The following is a 20,156-nucleotide window of genomic DNA, read 5'->3' on the forward strand; positions in this document are numbered from 1 at the left end:
AGGAAAAAAAGAATGCAAATACAAAACTAAATGAAAATCAGTTTGAAAAATGACCACTATGTCCATTCACGGATTAGGATCGGTTTGGCAACCAAAGATCAAAACTGCACAGCAATCACTTGTTACTTTTGACTGACAACGGATTACTTGCAGATGCTCTGAAATGTATATCACTGAGCAAGTGGGCTTGGCCTGTTTTTATCTTTTAAATACTTTTCCATTAATGGCATTGAGTACAGTTGTGTATTTACAGTGATTGTTAAAAAGATATATATATACACTTCCTTCACTTTTTTCACCTCTACAAACATCAAGAATGTTCTGGAGGTAAGGAAAGGGGAAGGGGAAGGGGATGGAGAAAGGAAGGGAAGGGGAAGGAGAAAGGAAGGGAAGGAGAAAGGAAGGGAAGGGGAAGGAGAAAGGAAGGGAAGGAGAAGGGAAGGGAAGGGAAGGGAAGGGAAGGGAAGGGAAGGGAAGGGAAGGGAAGGGAAGGGAAGGGAAGGGAAGGGAAGGGAAGGGAAGGGAAGGGAAGGGAAGGGAAGGGAAGGGAAGGGAAGGGAAGGGAAGGGAAGGGAAGGGAAGGGAAGGGAAGGGAAGGGAAGGGAAGGGAAGGGAAGGGAAGGGAAGGGAAGGGAAGGGAAGGAAGCCTACACCACCACCAAAACAATGTTTATTTTTTTTGTTTTCTTTTTAAAGTGATGGTTTTTGGTTTGCTTGTTGATTGATTTGTTTTCCTTAGCTGCTCATGTCGCTAGATTCTCCGCATTTATGCTGGACATCCGAATCTGAGAGCTGCTCTTGCTCAGAATGGAGAGTTGTGTCCCCCCGTTCACTCCGCTGCTCGCTAGAGAAGGATGACGATGTTTGAAATCCACAGCAAAATACCGGTTGACTTTCCAGCTCCTCCATTTTCTCTTTATTTCTGATTGCACCTTTAGGGAGAAACTTCAAAAGGTCATTTTTTATGTACTTAGCCGCTCGAGGACATGCTGACAAGTTATCAAGTTCAGAAGAAAAAAAAAAAAAAGAGCAATTTTGAAGGCTATTATTAAACTCCTTACTTCAGAGAAACCTACAGTGATTTCTGCATGCCTGAAAGAGTGCCAGGCATGACGTGGGGAAAGCAGCCTGGGTTCTGAGTTTCTGACTTCAGATGACTTGGGATGAGCCCACAGGTGCTTAGAAGATGTGCTTGGTACTAACTCAAACATGGTTTTTGATTTAGCTTTCTGAAAAAAGAAAATTATCTCATTTTCATCAGTGGCCAGTGGCAAGCACGTAGCAAAGAGCCAAAGATGATGGATAATAATCAAATAACCTGTTCCACAAAGGTCTCTCACCTGCAGTTAATGGATGCATGTCTACTGAAAACTTTGCCTCCTGTGTTCAGCTCACCTCTAAGTAGACAACAGCTTTTGAGTCCACGTACATCTATGAAATACTCCTTTCCCTGGAGCTTTTTCTCATGGGCACAGTAAATCCCGCACAGTAAAGTAATTTGTGTTCAGATGTCCAGTTAGAAAATTAATAAAAACAAAAATTAATAACCACTTTGATAATTTTTCTGCTTTTCATTTATCACCGATTTCCTGGTGATCTTTCTAGGGGAACAGATGTGTACGTAAGTACAGAAGATAATAAGGACTTAGCATAAGAAAGATTGTACTGGCTTGGACCAACATTTACTCATTTGGTTACTCATTTCCAACAGTATCCTGTAGCATATTTAGGAAGGAAATCACCTAGGAACTGACAAATGTGGAGATATCCTCCTAACATTTTTTTCCAGCCTTCAATGAGCTTGTGTATCAAAACTTCTTTTTCCCTTTAGCAGAAATTGCTAGATTTTTGTAGACTAATACAGTTATTATAATGGATCAGCACATTCCAACATGCCGTACAAGTGCGTTCACAGTATGGGCACTAACTGCAAGGAGGAAAAATCCAACTGGAAAACTTACATTCTCCTTCTAATACTTCTAATTTTCTTTTTTTGTTGTTATTGTATAGATACGAATAGATTAGATAGAGTATGGATCTATCTGTTAGTTTGGTTAAGTACCACTTCCCAAACCAAACCAAACCAACAAAAAAAAAAACCACAGAGGTTACAATGCACAATCTTTGAAATGTCCTTATGCCAAGATTTGTTTAAGACCAGACCTTCTGGCTATTTTTGAGTGTGCATGAAAAATAATACACGAAACAACAGGTTTAGGCAGAAAAGACAGATATCCAGTATTGCCAGCTGGTGAATGCAGCCACCAGAGGATCTATGGGAAGACGTAATTCAGAGCACACCTTCAACTACATGGAGGCATGAACAGTGCACATCTACAAGTCCTTTCATGGTCTTCCAGACTATGGCCATGAGCAAAGATAAAGTATACATATGTTTGCTGAACTCGAGGAGATTGCTGTTTTCATCTGAGAAAGAATCTCTTGGATAAAGAAGTTAGAATCCCACTGAGCTAGAGACCACTTATTACACACTGTATCAGAATAAACATGGAATATCTACTGCGATGAAATTGGTAAAATAAATTATTCCAGTCTTCCTAAATAGAAAAACAGAAGGTGGTTTTATTCCTGCTGGACTACACAGTAAATCTGAATCCGTGAAACAAAGAGTGGATGAACAGTATGTATTCCCTTTTAGGCAGAATTGAGTAGGAAGTCTATTTCCACTAATGGAGAAAAGATTCGCCTCATTCATTTAGTTCAATAAACAAAGTCAGGATAATTTCAATTTGCAAATCAGAACAGGCGAATCAGAAATTAGGCCTAATTACAACTGGCACACAAATATACACAAATGCATTCACACAAACATGGATTCAACAAGAAACAGTTTCAGGCTTTCAGAAATGCAAAGATGGAGAACTCTTCACAAACACTACTTTAAACTGTAGTTCAATATAGTATGTAATATTGTCTCTTTGGCCCAATAGGAAGGTAAAGACAGTGTTGATCTGTTAGATGCAAAAAAAGGTTTTCATATCTCTACTCATCATGGTAGATTCGTCTTAGTCAAGTTTTTCAGAGTACAGCTTGGTAACACCATGAAAAGGGAATATGTAATGTGAAAAGCCACGACAGCAGCACTCCCTGTTATCCTCTACAGCTGCAGTGCTTTTTAGTACTATAGACTGAAAATAGACAATATCAGCTAGTGGAACTCCAAGGAATGAAGGCAAGATAGAGTGTCTGGGGGTTGATTCATCTTTTTTCTTTTTTCTTTTTTTTTAATTTAGATGGTCAGATGTTAGAAGTTTAAGCAAGGAACTAGTCAATTTATAGATAAACACACCTCTGGAAGACTATTATTTTAATCTGATTTAAATACCACTTTGGAATGAGACAGAGAGTCTTCCAGAAGTTGTTTTTTCTCTACACAGATTACAAAGAGAGCACACAGCCGTTACCCCAAAGTTAGTTGTTAAGGAGCTACACCTAAGCACTCGAATGTTATTCTAGAACTTTAAGATTTCCTAAGCCTTCATTACTACTTCATTACTAAAAATAATAGTGATCTCAGTTACTAAATAGCACCAAGCCTGATGGAATTTAAGAAGTGTTTGGACAATGATCTCAAAAACACGGTTTATTTTTTATGTAGTTCTGTGAGGAGCCATGCAACGGACTTGATGGCCCTTTTGTGTCCCTTTCAAGACAGGATATTCTACGATTATATAAGAAGTGTTACTTGTCTATAGCAGAACAATGAAAAACAGCATTAGACTTTTGGTTTCAGGGACAAATAGTTCCTTCCAGTATGGGCAAATTGATCGCTTTGTGAAGTTGGTCAATAAAGAAAGACTGTATACAAAAACTACATTATCCTTCACTTGTAGATGTGATAAAAGAGTTTGTCAGGTGACACTAAGTGCTCAATCTTCATTTTGTGAGAAGAGGTCTAAGTGACTTACTAGCATCGTCAGATTGGCCAGGATTAATTTCTCTTAGCGTTAACCATTTAAGTAAGATGACTAAGTTAGGAACCTCCTCATTTATGGATATTTGTGTAGTTAATAGGAAGACAGAAGCATCTGCAGACAGAGAGTCAGTTCAGCTAAGATCTGAGTTTCTCTTTCAAGGCGTTTCTGTTGACTGCATGACTCCTGGGAAACTTAACAAAATAATTGCCTCCATTAGGAAGCATTAATCTGAGCCTGGCAAGGATAATGTTTTGGTTTCATGCATCCTCCTTCTTTTGCTGAGAAACTGTGAAATTCATACTAAGATATGAAGGAATATGTAGATGATGATTTACAAGGAGGGATTAGAATAGCAGTTAGTCCCACAAGGAAATGGGATGGGGATGGAAATAGAGATGGTGGGATGAGGGAGGTTAAATATTAAAAGTCTTACCTCCCCGTTCAAGAAACAATAGAGAACAGCAACAACAAAACCCTAGGTAAATGGGAGAGAAAAGAAAAACTAATTCAAACCCTTCAGGAAATGCTGGATAACAGCTGGAGTTTAATAAACAAACAAAATGAAGCATACGTATAAGTGAGTAAACTGGCAGTCTGAGAACTATGCATGCAAAGTCAGAGTAATGAATAGACAGATCTTTTTTAACGAAAGCAGAATTCGCTGTATAATCACCTGGAAAGATCCCAGTCCCAATTCAAACACTAGTCTCTCCCGCTTACTGACATTTTCCGGAGAAAAAGCAAACACCGTGTAGTGAATTCCAAACAAGGGGATAAGCAGTAGTGTAGAGCGAGCCAATCTCCTGTTACAATAGAGTGAAAGAACTTTAATGCAGCCTTGTAATAAACAGCTTGAGCTTTAATTAAAGCAGAAAACACAGAAACTGTTTCATCGCTTCCCTTTCGGGAAATATATACGCCATATAATTATACAAACAAATATTCAGCATTCCCATTTGTTCCCTAATAGTGATTTCACACACACTGTAGTTTGCTCCCATTTCCTCGTACTGATACAATTACAGTAAATTAGTAATGTGTTATACTCTGTACTGTTATTTTGATTTGTATTATTGTAAGTAGGGATTTCATTCTTCATGAAGAAATTCATCTTGGTATGGGATTCAAACTACCACCACAAAACAATAATAAACCACTCACGAAATTGTGTCATTCCATTGGAGGGTTTGTCTGGGGGAAAAACAATATTGATTTTCTTCAAGGTAGTTAAGGAGCTTTATGGAGGACAAGGAAATCTAAAAAGCCAGAAAAACCCTCAGAAGTGCTCCATACTATTTTCAAATTCAAATATTCCATTTGCTTACACGTATGGAGTATACTGAAGACTGATTTGAATTGGATCATTACATGCTTTAAAATATCCTAAAAATTATGCATTTTTCTTGTGAAGAGAATTAAAATCTCCAAGAATTCTGATAATTTCTCCTGTTATATCCAATACTAAGCAAGAAATGGGACATCAGTTCATTGCTAGTGTCCCTCAGTCATACTTTGGGCGCTGATGACAAAAAGCACATCACAGACCTTGCACCGAGATGGCACTAAACACTAGTGATGCCTCAGTCAGATGCAGACTAAATTTCAAGTCTGGGTGAAAGACCCCAGAAACAGGAGAACACAGTTCTCACACGTTATCACATTAGACGCTGGCCAAAAGCTTTTTAACAAGAGAAAAAAGAAAACATTGAAGTGAGTTGACATACAGAGTCTCCATCTTTGGTGCCCTCTGAAATAAGTTACACAGAAGTAAATCTGTGTAACTTAAAATCAGAGCAACAGACTGAAAAACCTTTCAAGGTCTCTTCCAGACCTCACACTCTATGAACATGCAATCAGATTAATGAAAAGGAATGCTAACACTGTGAAAAAGATTATAGAATGCTATCTCCATAAAGAATGTAAAGAATATAAGTGTCTTAAACTAGTAATGGAACATAATGAAATAGAATGGAGGTAGTAAACTGAATAAACACGCATTCTTTCTCAAAGTCTATTACAGTTTCAGTTCAGAATTAATTACAACAACAATAAAAGGATAAATGATACTTCAATTCAAACATCACAACATTATTGTGAGTTAGTAAGGCTTATCTCTCTGCAGCCATAGGGGGCTCATTTTGGGAAAGATGCAGAGGAAAGCTCTTTCTATAGTCAGTTTTATGGCATTAATTCTATCAGATTAGTCACAGAATTAGTTTGTAGGATCTTGAAATACAATGCCATCATCAACTTATTTCAGATGTTGTCTTCAACAGCGTCACAGTTGTCATAAGGAAAATACATGAAATGTAAGAAGTAGCACAACCTGAAACTTGCAGATGATTAAGATCCATCAATCTGTGATTCTGTGGTTCATCAAAAGGAAAAGAAGACTTTAATAACAAGAAAAAACTGAGATGTTAGTTGAGGCTGTGCTGCTGCTGCTGCTGAACTGTGTTTTTCTAAGAGCATTAGGAAGAAAACAGAATTAAAGCAACCACTGTGAGATGGGTAAATTTACGTACAATGGTGAAATGAGATGTTAAAGATACAACAAAATTCTCAGGAGTGCAACAGGAGGATGGCATCCTCCTGATTGGCATCCTCTTCCTGTATTCTTTCAGACAAGGAAGGAGCCTGGGGGATAGATCCGAAAGTACTGGCGACAATAATCATTTAATGGGGTTTAAAGGGAAATGTTTGGAAGAGGTGTGTTCTCCAGAGGTGTGGAGAAAGTTTCGTTTATACTCCAGTAGGTTGAGGAATGTTTCATAGTTACTTATTAAAAAAAATAATAATTAAAAAAAGGTATATTGCAATTTTTGTTGAGGTGGGCGCTCTATTTTTTCAGCCATTAATTTCCTAAAGAGCATCTTATGAATTAGACTCTCTCCAATAGTATGGAAAGTACATTCCAATAGAACATTAGTCCAAAAAGTCACAGGCAATGGTACAAAAAGATATCTTTATAGTAAAAGAAAGAGAAAATAGAAGGGTCATCTAACTTTGACCTGTCTCTGGAGGAACCATGCATTTAGTTTGCCATTGCAAACCCATTTTTTTCAGGGGACTGCTGAAGAGTCTATGGATGTTACATAGGACACAAGTAGGAATGAATTGGAAATTGGAAATGAAAACTCATTTCATGTTGGATTGTAGACTAGAATTGCAGTGATTTCTACTAAGTGTTGTAGATTGTTCCTAATCCACATTTTAAAGCTTTAGTCTAGAAGACTTAGTTATGATGTTATGATTTAAATGAATGTAGTAACTATTGTTACTATGATCTATATGAATGCAGTAACTATTCTTCAAATGAACAAAATAAATACTTTGAGACAGTGCACAATAGGAAACAGGCATCAATGAGTCTGAATAGCTTCTTCCAGCCTCTATGAATGTGACACAGCAAATGTATATCTCAAGATTCAGAACTGTAGATATAACTGTAAGGAAATCTGGTTTGGATATGTTAGGATGTTATCTAGCATGAATGAAGGCAGCTATGAGAAAATACAAGTCTTCTACACCAGGGGGACCTGTAGCTCCAGAATTGATTGTGTGAGGAGATCTGTGGTTTTAGTCTGGTTTCCATCACTGAGATGGAGAAAATTACAGCTTAGAGCAAATTCTCCAGATATTCCCATCACACTGAATCTGTGCCTTGTGCCACTTCTACTGGGACTGGAGGTGCTTCCATTGGGCTAATTTTGAGTCAAAAAAATTCTGTCAGTCACAGACTGTCAAAAGAAGCAAAATAACTTCAAAACCACAGCCTCTGAAGAAGGACTGTACTTGCACTCTTTGGGAAGTAGGAATTGTCTGGTTTAAGTGCTATGCCTTCAGTGGAATTAATTTGGCCAAACATAAACTTTTGGAGTGGTGAAATGAAGGCTTGTCGTGGTCATGTTGTACAAGGTTCATGGCAGAAAGGTTTGGATGCACACAAAATAGATCTCCGTGTTTAAATTATTAATGTAATGCCTTTAAGACCTATGCAGAGGAATAATGCACTTCCAAGGCATAGTTCTTGTCTGTTATAGATGTCTCTTTAAGTAGCGACTCCTGTATAAACTCCACTGATATATATTGAATGCATCTATTTATCAGAATGTATCTATTAAAGTTATTTAATATTTTTAGGTAAATTAATTCTACAATTGCTTTCCCCTTACTGTCAATAAAGAGGAACAGGCATTTATGTGTATGGATGAATTATCTCCCTAAGGAAGGCCTTAAAACATCCCACCCTATGTTTCGCCACTCACTACAAAGGGGATCTAGACTGAGTTTGTGACATAAAATTGTGATACGTTGACTTGTAATGTTTAAATCAGAAAAGTTCTATAACTTTGGTGCTAACTTGGTGATGAATACATACAAAATTTCTAGCAAGAGTGTTTCAAATAGAAAGGTAAAGAACAAAACATGAAGATACAGGATGCCGTTGTTAGTATTATGCTTAGGAGACCTCCTGTTTAATAAACCAGAGTACCTACTTTATCTAAAGAATGCTAAGAGCAGTTAAAGTGACTTTCAAGAACTTCAGGATCCTCCCTGACAGAGATGTGTCCCATCTGGAAGCTTAATTACATCTACCCAACTTTTTAATATCTGAGGAAACACCTAAATATATTGATTGTGACTTAATCCCTCCATGCATAAATCACATCTTCAGCCCAAGGGTTTGAAAAGTAGTGGAGGGTTATGGAAATTTTCATTTTGGGGTATGAAAAAGATGATTTAATTGTGTTTATGAGAAGGGCAGAGAGTTTTTTCTGGCCTTCTGTAGAGGCTGAACTCCTCCTGCTGTTCATCAAGTAAAGAATTCCACCTCAGAGACTTGTCAGTCCTTCTTCACATGAAGTTTATTTCCCTGCAAAGGCCCAATGTGAAGTTTATATTGCATCGTGATGCAGAGTAAGTGATGAGGTTTATATTTAAAAGTATCTCCTCCTGAATGTACCTCCTATTTTTACCACTACTTCTGTTAGATTCAAGCTTCTCTCCCTGCAGAAAATGCACCTGCTGACTGCTTGTCTGTTAGTCCTTATTTCTTTGCTTTGCTTTCACACACTATCAGATCGTTGACCGAATCTTTTCAGCATCTTCACTGATCCATTTCTTAAGTACCTTGAGGAGGTGGGAAAATCATAAACAGCAAATGCCCATTTTCCTGCTTAAAATGGGCTTTGTTAGTGGGTAGACTAATAAAATAAGCAGCTACAAGTTATCAAGTATATCTTTTTCCTTAATGACGTCAGCAAATTCTGTTCTTCAGCGAAATGCTGTCCTTGTGGATCACTGCAGCAGGAGATCCCTGAGTGCTGCTCTGCTTTCATAAGCCTGCTGTACAGTTTAGGAGGGCATCCATCGGAAAGCACACAATGTAAGAGATTTCTGGAAGGTACCCATCTCATCTAAATGAGTCCCGTGGGCTTCTGGCACAAGTAACAGAGGGTAAGATGCACAATGAGAAAGTGATTAATTCTTGCCTCCAAACTAATACGTTTTTTCACTTTTCTAGCTGCCTTACCCTCCTTAGGCAAGTCTCTGCAATGACTTCTGACTAGACACTGCATGTTAAGTTAGTATATTAAGTTTATATTAAGTTAACCATAGTTTATCTTCATTTCTGGATGTATACTGTCAAAACTTCACTGTGTTCCACAAAAATAAGATGTTTTCCACCATCTGAGAGTCTGATTCACTCAACCCTGCTCTACCCACGTTGTCAAGAAAACTTTGGGTGAAACATTTCCTCTCAGTATGACCAGAGATCAACATTTTCCTGCATAATAAAGAGCAACTATTAATAGTTTCTATACAGGCACTATCCATAAGAAGCATCAGAGATCATCACAAAATTTCCAAAAAAAAAAAAAAAGAAAGAAAAAAAGAAAGAAAAAAGCCTTAAAATCCTTGATCATGGTGCATCAGCAAAAGCACAGAGTAACAAAAAATTCTACATGCAACAAGAACCAAAGGAGTGCTTGCTCTCCAGTTACTACCACTCTGCTCATATCAAATCATTTACTTGCAACATGCGTCATACAAATACAGTAATGTCACAGGATTGAGTACACTTACAGGGTAATGGTTGATAGTTCTGACATCTTGCAAGAGTGCTGGTTAGCCCTCTTAGGCTTACAGTAGCATTTCTGAACGCAGCTGCTAAATATGACAAGATTAGCATTTTTTTCAGCATATTGTGAACAGGCCAAAGGTAGGTCACTTTCAACATATTTCATGAGACAAATCACAAAGATGGAAAGCGGACACGACGGGATGGAATTACAGCACAAACCAGCTGCTTGACTGAAGCAATAAAGAAACAAAATCAACGTGAAAATAAAATGCACTGGCAATTGGGATGCGCTGACCCACAGACAAATCAAAGATGGAACAACCTGGAGGCAGGCGGGCAGTGTTACATGTCCAAAATACACACGGCCTTGGCAGTCTGGTAGTGTACAGAGGATAACAGAACAATATATTAAATGAAAGTTGACTGCACGCTTGTGGAGGACATTAAAATATAACATAAACTTGTAGGATGGAAACTAATCTAAGGCGAAGTTGGATCAGCTGCTCTTCGTTTTCACGCGTAGGTACTCGTGGTGGTGTGAATCTCTTTTTAAGACACCTAGCTGAGGGCATCACAGCACTTCTTTGCCCAGCTTTCTTGATGTATGAGCTCAGGATGCAAAGTATGTCTCATCGCTGATTCAGAGGTACCTCTTATTTTTGTCTCACAGACTAAGAGAGTTGGGGTGGTAAAAGCAGCAGGCTCGCACAATATGGTCACAATATGATCCTAGCATGCTGCACTCTAGAAAGGGCTACTATAGAGTACAGAATGTTTACATTTAAAATTAGCCAGATAGAAGCTAATATGACTCAGCTGCTAAGAAGGCTAATCTTGAAACAACATGGGAAAACACTGTGAAGGACGTGAGGGAGAGATATTTCCCAGCTGTTATGACAGACTAAAAACCATTTGAATTGAAAACAGCAATTTGTTATTGACATTTACAGGGGTGTTTTTCTTGCTTGTTTTGTTTTGTTCTCAATCTACGGTTGCTTTGGTGGAATTCACCTCAAGGAAGGTTGGATGTCTAGGTGAGCTCGACATTCCTGTTCCATGGAGAATCATCAAAGGGAGAATCATCATATGTAGTCAAGAGAGAAGTACACACTCGTTGGTCAGGATATATCTGCCCTATTCTGGATATTCACTTTAGGATGGGATGGACAAGGTCCACTAACTGCCCTGACTAAATCTCCATTGATTATAACAGATATTCTGCCTACAAGGCAAGCATCTATCTTTATTCAAACCAAACTCTGTTTTTGTTGCTCTGCTAATATGAATGCTCTAAGATTTATGTTCACTGAGACATAGATGGAAAATAAGTTTGAACTGTGAAATAAAACAAACTGAAAACAATTTAAGCTTCGGTCTACTGTCAACACTTTTAAGTAATTTCCATTCAATGGAGATTTTTGGATTTGGTTTTGGTTTTCCTTTGAGGTAATCAACAACTGAGATTATTATTAGATATTATAGCTTAAGAACTGGAAAAAAAAGTACAGCAAAGATTCAGCAGACAGAAAAAATAACTGTGTTTCAATCTGCTAAAAGAATCTCTTTTATTGGATAAAATTGAAAAAGTAACTACAAAAATGACCGTGCCTTCTACAAAATCACGTCTGTGATAAAGTTCTGCAGTTCTGCTATCTTTTACTGAGCTGTGCATTAATTGATATTTCAGACTGATTGAAAGTGGGGATGACAGTTTTAGAGAAGGTTTCTCTTTACTATGGCGGAGACTTTCAAAAGCAACGATGGATTTTGAGAGTCTCATTTTTGGATCACCTCATCTGAAACACATTTTATCAAAACAACTGTGACCACCACAGAGCTTCTCAGCATGTACTGAGAGCTAAAGCTCATGGAGGTGTCTTAATGTGCATAACCTGAAAAGGAAATGCCTGAAGTCAACAATCACTTTTAAAAATCTCACTCATGGGGTGCTGTAGTGGAATGTTTTCTTCAAGGACATTCTTAAGTTGCAGAGGTAATCTGGAACAAAAAAAATCTCCATTGATTAAGACCTGTTCCTTTATTGATTATGCCCTGTTTTACATGTCAAGGGTTGATTTTCATCACAATGAGTATAACTACCTTGACAGCATTTGTTTTTCTGATGCAATTACCAAAAGGTAAGACTTGATTCTGTAAATAACTACTGCTCTACTGCCAATGAGGTTAAATTCACATGTGGGCTCATAATGGAAAACGACTTGTTTAGGAAAACATTAGTATTTTAGCAGGCTGTTAGCACTTCTTTCTAATTCCTATCTAATTCATTTTGAATCATCTCCATGTCATCTGAGATTAAAAAGTCACGTGAAATTTTTAGAATGCAGAACTGACAGAAGCTTTCCTCTTTTTTTCCCCCCCACTTTTAATTGTTCCATTATTTCTTGATTTTTAAGCAAAGTTGAAACTCTCATGGAAAGAAAGGAAAAAAAAGAGGGAAGAGACAGAGGAGTCAGGAAACAGAAAGGAGAAAAAGAAAAATTGCAAAATAAGAGAAAAATTAATATACATGAGACTACAGAAATCAAAACATTAGACGAATTAGGGCAGGATTCTCAGATCTCTGTAGGCATAGACATAATGGAACTGGTCACATCTAACTACATGTGACTAAGAAGGATTTGAACCACCTCCTTTATCTCACTCAATCACAGAAAGAACTGAGCAGTTCCAGAGGTCAGGTTGACCTATGCAACAGAGGTGTGTAAGACATACAGGATGCATTGCCTTATGGAGGTGCCCAGGTCTCCCAGTTTGACCATAGACAACGACTAGACTACTTAGATTAAATACGAGACTTTAAACAGCTAAAGGCAAACAAGCTGAGTCTCACCGCATGGGTCCTGTGCATGGACTGCAGCTGCATCTGGGAGGAAGAGGGAGGGTGCTAGGGTGGAAGGGGAAAGAAAATGTTAAACATTCCCAGGATGAAATGAGTGATGCATGATGTGGCTGAAGACCACCTTGTCAGACTGAACACCCTGCTGCTGTTAATGGAGATGAGACCATATACAAGGTTGTTGCAATTCAGTCAAGGCTTTGCAGGCTTCTCAGGGGTGCTTAAGAGAGCTAACATGAGAATGCTGATTCAGAGGAACAATTATTCATTTAAACCAAGGCTTTGTGGCTACATAATGAAAAATCAGGGTTCTGGGTTTAGGTCATTAATAACACATGGGGAATGGCAGTTTCTGGCTTTTCTCTGAATATAAAGGTAAAGCCCTTGAGAAAATAGAATAAACATAGAAATTAAAACTGTGTCTCATTAAGAACCTTCGTGCACCCTGCTCAAATACTTCTACATATACAGATAGGATTAGCACCCTGGGCACTGAAAAAGAAAAAAACCACAAGGTGTAGCAGTAGGAAAGGAATGCAGAAACAAATTAGTAATAAAGAAATAAAGTGTTGAAAATGAGTATAAAATTTATCAAAATTAAATAGAAATTCTGTAGAGAAAATAGATAAACAACAACAAAAAAAAAAAAACATGCAACCCTGCCATCTAATATTCATGCTTAATATTTTCTTGGATTTTTTTTCAATTGAAATTTTTCCATTTCAAAGAAGGAATTTTTGCAGCTAGACCAAAACAAAAACTACCTTTAGAGAAATCCTGAATTTACAGATTGGATGTGGGCAGAAAACAAAGGGTTCCACCTTGCAGCAGTGACACAGCGTGCAAGTGGACTCACCCACCACTCTCATCCACACACAGAATGAACAGCACTGGTGCTCCTCTGATTGTCCTTTAGTCTCATCTTGTCTAACTTTTGAAGCTTACATTATAGATATCTGCCCCTAACTTTGTCATCCTGTGCTCAATTTGCAGTCCATGGTGAGAAACAGACCATAAAGCCTGATTTGTCAGGCCAAATTTAGTAGATTTCTACTGACTGCTCTGAATAAAGCTCTACAATTGAAAGCATGTTCAAAAGTCCAAGGCCAGTCGTGTTTTGAAGATGTGAGTCTATTTATGTATGGATCTACTTCTTATTGATAAAACCATTAAACTGAAAAACTAACTCCTGACATCTCTAAGGGATCTGAGATACTCTAGGGTCATCTTCTGACTCATGGGAACCATCTGGAAACAAGTTTGGATAAAAGAAGGCAAAGTATTACATTTCCTTCACACTCTTTGTCCAGATAAATCAGTTGAAATCAGTTGACCATAATGGACGTAGGTTTTTATTTTTATTTTTTAATCTGGCTTCTTGGTCTCTTATTCTTTGAGGGATCTTCCATTTGCTTAACATCAGGGAAGTCAGTTTCCTTTCTCTTTTCTGTTCTGAGTAACTGTGTCTTAAACACCTCAGTGGATTTTTCTTTTTTTTCCCTAGTGATTTGGAAGAACATAAAGAAGATTTTCACTTTTTGCTTCTATGTACTTTCAAAGGCAATGAGCTTCAAGATGAAAACTACGACATGCAGGAATTCTCACAAGATCGTTCAATGGATTTCAAAACTCCCATACATAAAGAAAACGTGGAGAAAAAGGTTCCACTGAAAGTAGATACAATCATTGTAACTGAAAGCCAGTGTGGCCATTAGAACAACAAAAAAATGACATGGAAATGGTATGTCTGTGAGGAAACCACTGTCACCTCTCCAGAGAATGAGGCTGGATTACTGACTGCAGACCAGAGATGCAGTTGAAAAGAGATGTTAAACAATAAGGAACTGAAACTGGAACTTCTTGGCCAATAATTCTGACTTTTGCCCAGAACTGAATCTTGAAGTTGAAATGGTGTGGTCAAAGATTGCAAAAAATCTACTCTACCTTGCTCATTCTTGACTTTGCTAACACCTATAGGTGGTCATACAAGGATAGAAAAAGTAACTGTCATGCACAGAGCTCAGAAAGTGAAGAGAGAAAGCTTAATGTTTAGCTGTGCTCTAGAAAAGAAACTTGGTACTAAAGAATAGAATACTTTCATCAGAAACAGACTTTAAATAATCTGTAACTTTGAAGTTACAAGCTCTGATCCTTCTTCTATTTTAATTCTGCAGACCATATTTCCACAAACTCACTGGCTCTAGAACCTATCTAATGTCATGCATGATGGAACAACTTTGATGGACATGCATTAATGTAACTTTAGGGTAGAATAGCATGTTTAGTGAGAAAAATGTACTACACCAAACAAGATACTTAAATAATCTGCCTTGAATTTAGGTTTGCATTTTTAAATTATGACTACGCATGCCCACATCCAGCCACTAAATATCTGTGATTAGCTTATGCCTTGTTGTCTTTAAACCAAGGAAACAAGTAAAATCTGCAATGCATTTCTTGTCTCAAACTGACAGAAGTGGACATTCAAGCATTACAGACAGATCTTAGCCTGGTCAGTTGGCAGAACTCAGCACTGGGGTGACTACATTGAGTTTATGTAATTTGAAGCTCTGTAGCTTCAGTGACATCGTAGTGCCTCACGTGCCTTGCTCACCATCGACTATTCCTATGGGAAACGATCCAAGTTTCAGACTATCTCCTTAACCATCCTTAATGAAAAAAGAAAACAAAGCCTTGGTTGAAAAGGCCTGTCCTTGCAGACTTTTGATTACCCAAACAATCTCAGTGTTCATCAGAAATGTGTAAGATGAATTAGTTTGGAAGCTCTCTCTGTAATGACACTGGTGCACAGCAAGTGAAGTAGTAAGACTAGGATCTAAGACATATATACAACCTTATATTGGCCCAATCATAGGTAAAAATACATTTTCTTAAACCAGTTTCTTTAAGACTGAATTCAACATTAAGCCACTGTAATCTCAGCCTTTGAGTGCTTGTACTCTCTATGGCAAGAATTTGTTCTGTACAATTAACCAGTAACCCAGCTACCACCACATAATTACTATTATGAACAATATCTCTCGCAGAAGCCTCATGAGAAGTTCACTCTTTCAGATTAAAACAAACAAACAAACAAAACCAAAAAAACACCCTCTTCTGTCTGCACCATTCTTCTTGTCCCTTCCATATCTCAGGCACTAAGGGACTATGTCCTGGCAAGGATATGCCCACAAACCATAAACCAAAGAATATGAAGCGTGTTAGTTGCTAAAGTGATACAAGAAATCAATGGTAAGGAGAAGCAGAGACACTGAGGGAAATTCAAACTCCTTTTGTGAATGGTAGCAAAGAGTGAATGGAAAACCATGGATGCTGTTGTTCATCAAGCTTTGACATAAATTGAAAGCACGTTCAGGATCAGAGATGTCAGAATTATTCCCCATTCTCTGCAGTCTTGTAACAGCCATAGCATGGCCAGTTGCTTCCATTCTCCTTTTTACCTTTACACTAAATAGCCAATTCCAAGAAACAAAGGTGCAAATCTGAAACAAGAAAAATTCCAAGTTTCTCCCTTCCAGCCTCACAATGCCTTCAAAACAACTATCATAGTTATGAGCAGTGCAGAAGGGAGAGGGAAAAGAGTCTTGTTTTGTCATGTCTGGATTCTCCAAGTCACAGAATCATGGAACTGTAGGGATTGGAAGGGATCTCAACAGCTCAGAAATTTTTGGAAAATTATCTGAATCTCCAGAATAACTGAGAACATCATCCCTAGTGAATAAAATACTCTGATAGAGAACATAACTGCATTCAAATTGATGGCATTTTATGAAGACACATTGCTTTTTGATGGCAATTCATGAAGACACGTTGCCTTTAGTGCTGGACATTCTCTTCTCTCACTGACCTCAGTGACAACTGAAATTTATCAACGCAGATCAGAATTACATTAATCACCTCGGTGAAGTGCAGTAACTTTAGAAACACATTTGAGATCCGTACATCATTTTCTTTAGGAAGCCTACCTTAGTTTTGCTAATTAGTAAATTAAATAGATGGCTAAAGTTATAGAGATTTAGTCAGTGTAGTTGGTTTCTTATGAAAGTAAGAAGTTTTATATTGTGCACATTGCTTAAGTGTTTGTGTTCTCATAAAAAGCAATGCTGGAACTATTTTGGATATATATATATGGCATTTTAAATAATATATGTGTAGATAAGGGCATATATTTTCATGTGTCAAAAGGCACAAACACACACACAATGTTGGTCTGAGCATTCAGTTATCTTGAGTGCCATTCCACACCAAATATGGCTGTTAAGCCACAAGATTTTAGGTTCCACAATGTTGAAATAAATGTAGTGCTGTTTGCCCTCTCCCTCACTGACCTACACATCTTAATCCTTCTAGAGATGGACCACCTGGTTGTGAATTTTTTTAATTATGCAAACACTCATTTCTTAGCTAGCTCTTGCAACAGATAGGATAAAAAAGTTTGCCTTTTGCTCATTTAGGACACAGTCTGTGGATACAGAACTTCATTTTCTGAGACTGCCACAGAAGCATGGTAGAGTCAAACAGCAGTTTTGAGTTGCTAATTAACAAATGGTGAACAAGAAACTTCAGCAGATTTCAAAATATTCATCTAATTTGTGAACTGTGAATCAGAGCTGTTTCCTCTGTCCACATCTGCATTGAAACCATGAAAGTAACTGTAAAAACACCTTATAGCAATGTGCACAGAAGACAGAGTTGTCCTATTTTTCCATTCCTATTTCAAAATAGAAAATAATTGTCAGCTTCCACTGTATGGATGACTCCTGTGCAGGCCAAGGCGCAATGGACTTGCACTCTAACCACCTTCCAAGGTCTTGAAATGGCAAAAGCAGACCATTTTTTAACATTCTGTTCATCACAGATGATCCTGTAACCACAAGGAACAAGTTTTGTGCTCAGTGGTTTCAAAATGAGAGCTTGTCAAACCTCCAGCAAAATGTTTGTATACCACTGGAAATGGATGGAATTCCTTTTAAAAATACTGACTACTTCTGGAACATCCCTCTGCTGAGTGATGTATGAAATAAAACCTCTTTCAAGGTGGACATACTTTTAGGCCTGATCCCATCAGCACGGTAAGAATGGAAAAGATGCACATTGGGTGAAAAAAAAAAACCTTGGGGATGGAGGATGAATGTTTAAGGTCCTCTATTGCCACAGGCACCTGGGTGGATTTTAAGTAGCCACTTCTGTGCGTTAGGCCTCAGCTGTTCAACAGGAGCAATACAGAAGCATTCATACACAATTTATTCTGTGCTGATTGACTTTACACTTCTCGAGACCACAGTCAGTCTGTAGGTAGACCACCAGAGCAGAATTACTTTACCTGAAAATAAATGAATTCCTGTGCAATTATACTCTTGCTAATTATGGTTTGTAGCCTACATGATCTTAGATTCCTAAGGATTTTATTCAGTTGCTTTATTTTCGCATCCCTACCTGATGAATGAACGCTCCCAGCCTCTAAAGAAACCTAACAAACAAAACCAAGGACAACTTCCCCCCTCACACAGACACACATGAAAAATAACCCCCAACATAATTGGTTTTTTTTAGGACATGTCAGTGAAAGTATAGTAGTTGTGAATGAGAACATTTTCTCTAGTACGCTAAATAAATTCATCATGAGTTGGTGGTAAGAATCCAAGTAGTGGAGACCTGCACTCCTCATATTTCTTAGGAATGAAAATGAGGTTGTTGGTGATCATGCACTGACACCAAATGATCACTGCTTGTGTTTTCCATTGTATTTTCTTGTGGTAGAAATGGGTTAGCAGGGGGACGTGAGACCTCTTCATTACTGGGTTAGTGGGCATTCCAGCACCCAACTGATAATACCTGACATTAAGAAATTAAATTGCCCTGCTAACGAGTATACCATTCATCAACCACCTGCCCTTTTCTTGTCAGAAGTGAGACTGCTTTCCATGAGGACCCTGTCAATAGCTGTTAATGCCGGCAGTCTGAGCACTTGCAGCAAGACAAAGCAGTAGCAGAATGAATCATTGAGTGTCCAGTGACTTTGTGTAGGTGAACTGCAGAGGAGTGTTGTTTACCAAAACATTTGTGTTACAACATTGCTTCTCCTGCCCTAACCCTCTAGGTTGCACCATAGGGAAAATCATACCTACCTATGATATATGCCATGTTTCTCCTTTCTTTCCAGCAAGATGCTGATTGGAGGAATGACGTAGACCTGAATTAGCTAGGTATATGTGGGGTTTATTTTCTTTCTCATAGAGTTTTCAACATGTGATACAAAATTTATGATGAAGAATCTGTTAAAGCAAAAGCAGAAACAAGCTTCCCCCTCCCAGGTTATACTATTCAAGACCAAAAATAGAAGAAAGAAAAAAAATATATATATTTTTTCTGGTCAAATGTACTTTGATACTTGAAAATGGATAAATAAGCAAAGACTTGATGGAAATGTGTGGGCCTTTTTAATCTTAAGGATTATTCCAGCATGCATCTACACCATGCATATCTACTTAATTACAGCAAGGGTTTATGGTATCAGTGCCATTAGAGGATCTTCTGCCTATGGTGAAGGTTTCGACAATGCAGCTGTGCATTTGGATGTATGCATTTGCTCCTGGATTCAAGTTTGTGTAGGCATTTCTAATGGAATATGGCTTTCAGGGAGGTGAATGAATGAACTTTACAACAATTTGATTGAAACTAGGATGCTCGAAAGCAGATTCTGTCAGACCATACGGCACACTGCTGGCTCACAGGAAAAACAATGAAGAATCACTTATTAACTATTTCCTAAAATCCTGGTTTGGGGACTGAATATCCATGCACACAACAGGGGCTGATGTGACACGCCATGTGCTAAGCCAGCTAGGTTGTGTAAGGCTGTGACTGTGTGTTTCCAGTCCCTGTGTTTCCAGTGTGAGTGCACACTGGATTTATTGACACCTGATGCAATGCTACTTAGCTTTCAGTGTCTCTAAATCGTTTACTACTTCTTCAAAATACTTACAAAGTATGCAGCTGGATATGGCTAAAATTCAGGCTGTGTTTCTCTCTGAAAGTACACTACGTAAAATCTACCTGGGTTGAATATACAGGTACAAAGCCAAGATCCTTGTACTACAGGATTAACAATGACATGATTGTAACTATAATAAATTCAAATTCTTTATGCCCCATTTACCAAATGGGGCCAGAAATCCACCTGGACTATGAAGATAGTTGTTTAATTCGACAAGGAATACAAACAGTGTCACTATTTACTTCTCAAGCAACT

General features: G+C 38.0%; 1 protein-coding gene across 7 annotated transcripts in view; it reads right to left on the reverse strand.

The window, feature by feature from the left end:
* Window positions 1–587: 587 nt before the first annotated feature.
* ADCYAP1R1 (ADCYAP receptor type I) overlaps window positions 588–20,156 on the reverse strand; it is a 134,059-nt gene continuing 114,490 nt past the window's right edge. Inside the window, exons 14-19 of one of the 7 annotated variants that reach the window (XM_090143276.1) lie at window positions 19,033–19,074; window positions 12,878–12,931; window positions 10,029–10,109; window positions 4,612–4,741; window positions 4,372–4,413; window positions 588–945 (exon numbers count right to left, since the gene is read on the reverse strand). In XM_090143276.1, coding sequence (XP_089999402.1) covers window positions 736–945; window positions 4,372–4,413; window positions 4,612–4,741; window positions 10,029–10,109; window positions 12,878–12,931; window positions 19,033–19,074 — 559 coding nt within the window. In that variant the 3' untranslated portion in view covers window positions 588–735. Of the gene's footprint in view, window positions 946–4,371; window positions 4,414–4,611; window positions 4,742–10,028; window positions 10,113–12,877; window positions 12,932–19,032; window positions 19,075–20,156 lie in introns of all 7 variants that reach the window. The other 6 variants (XM_090143277.1, XM_090143275.1, XM_090143279.1 and 3 more) reach the window with 6 other exon arrangements.

This window comes from Phasianus colchicus, chromosome 6 (assembly GCF_987193195.1).
Source record: "Phasianus colchicus chromosome 6, bPhaCol1.hap1.1, whole genome shotgun sequence".
Classification (NCBI taxonomy): domain Eukaryota; kingdom Metazoa; phylum Chordata; class Aves; order Galliformes; family Phasianidae; genus Phasianus; species Phasianus colchicus.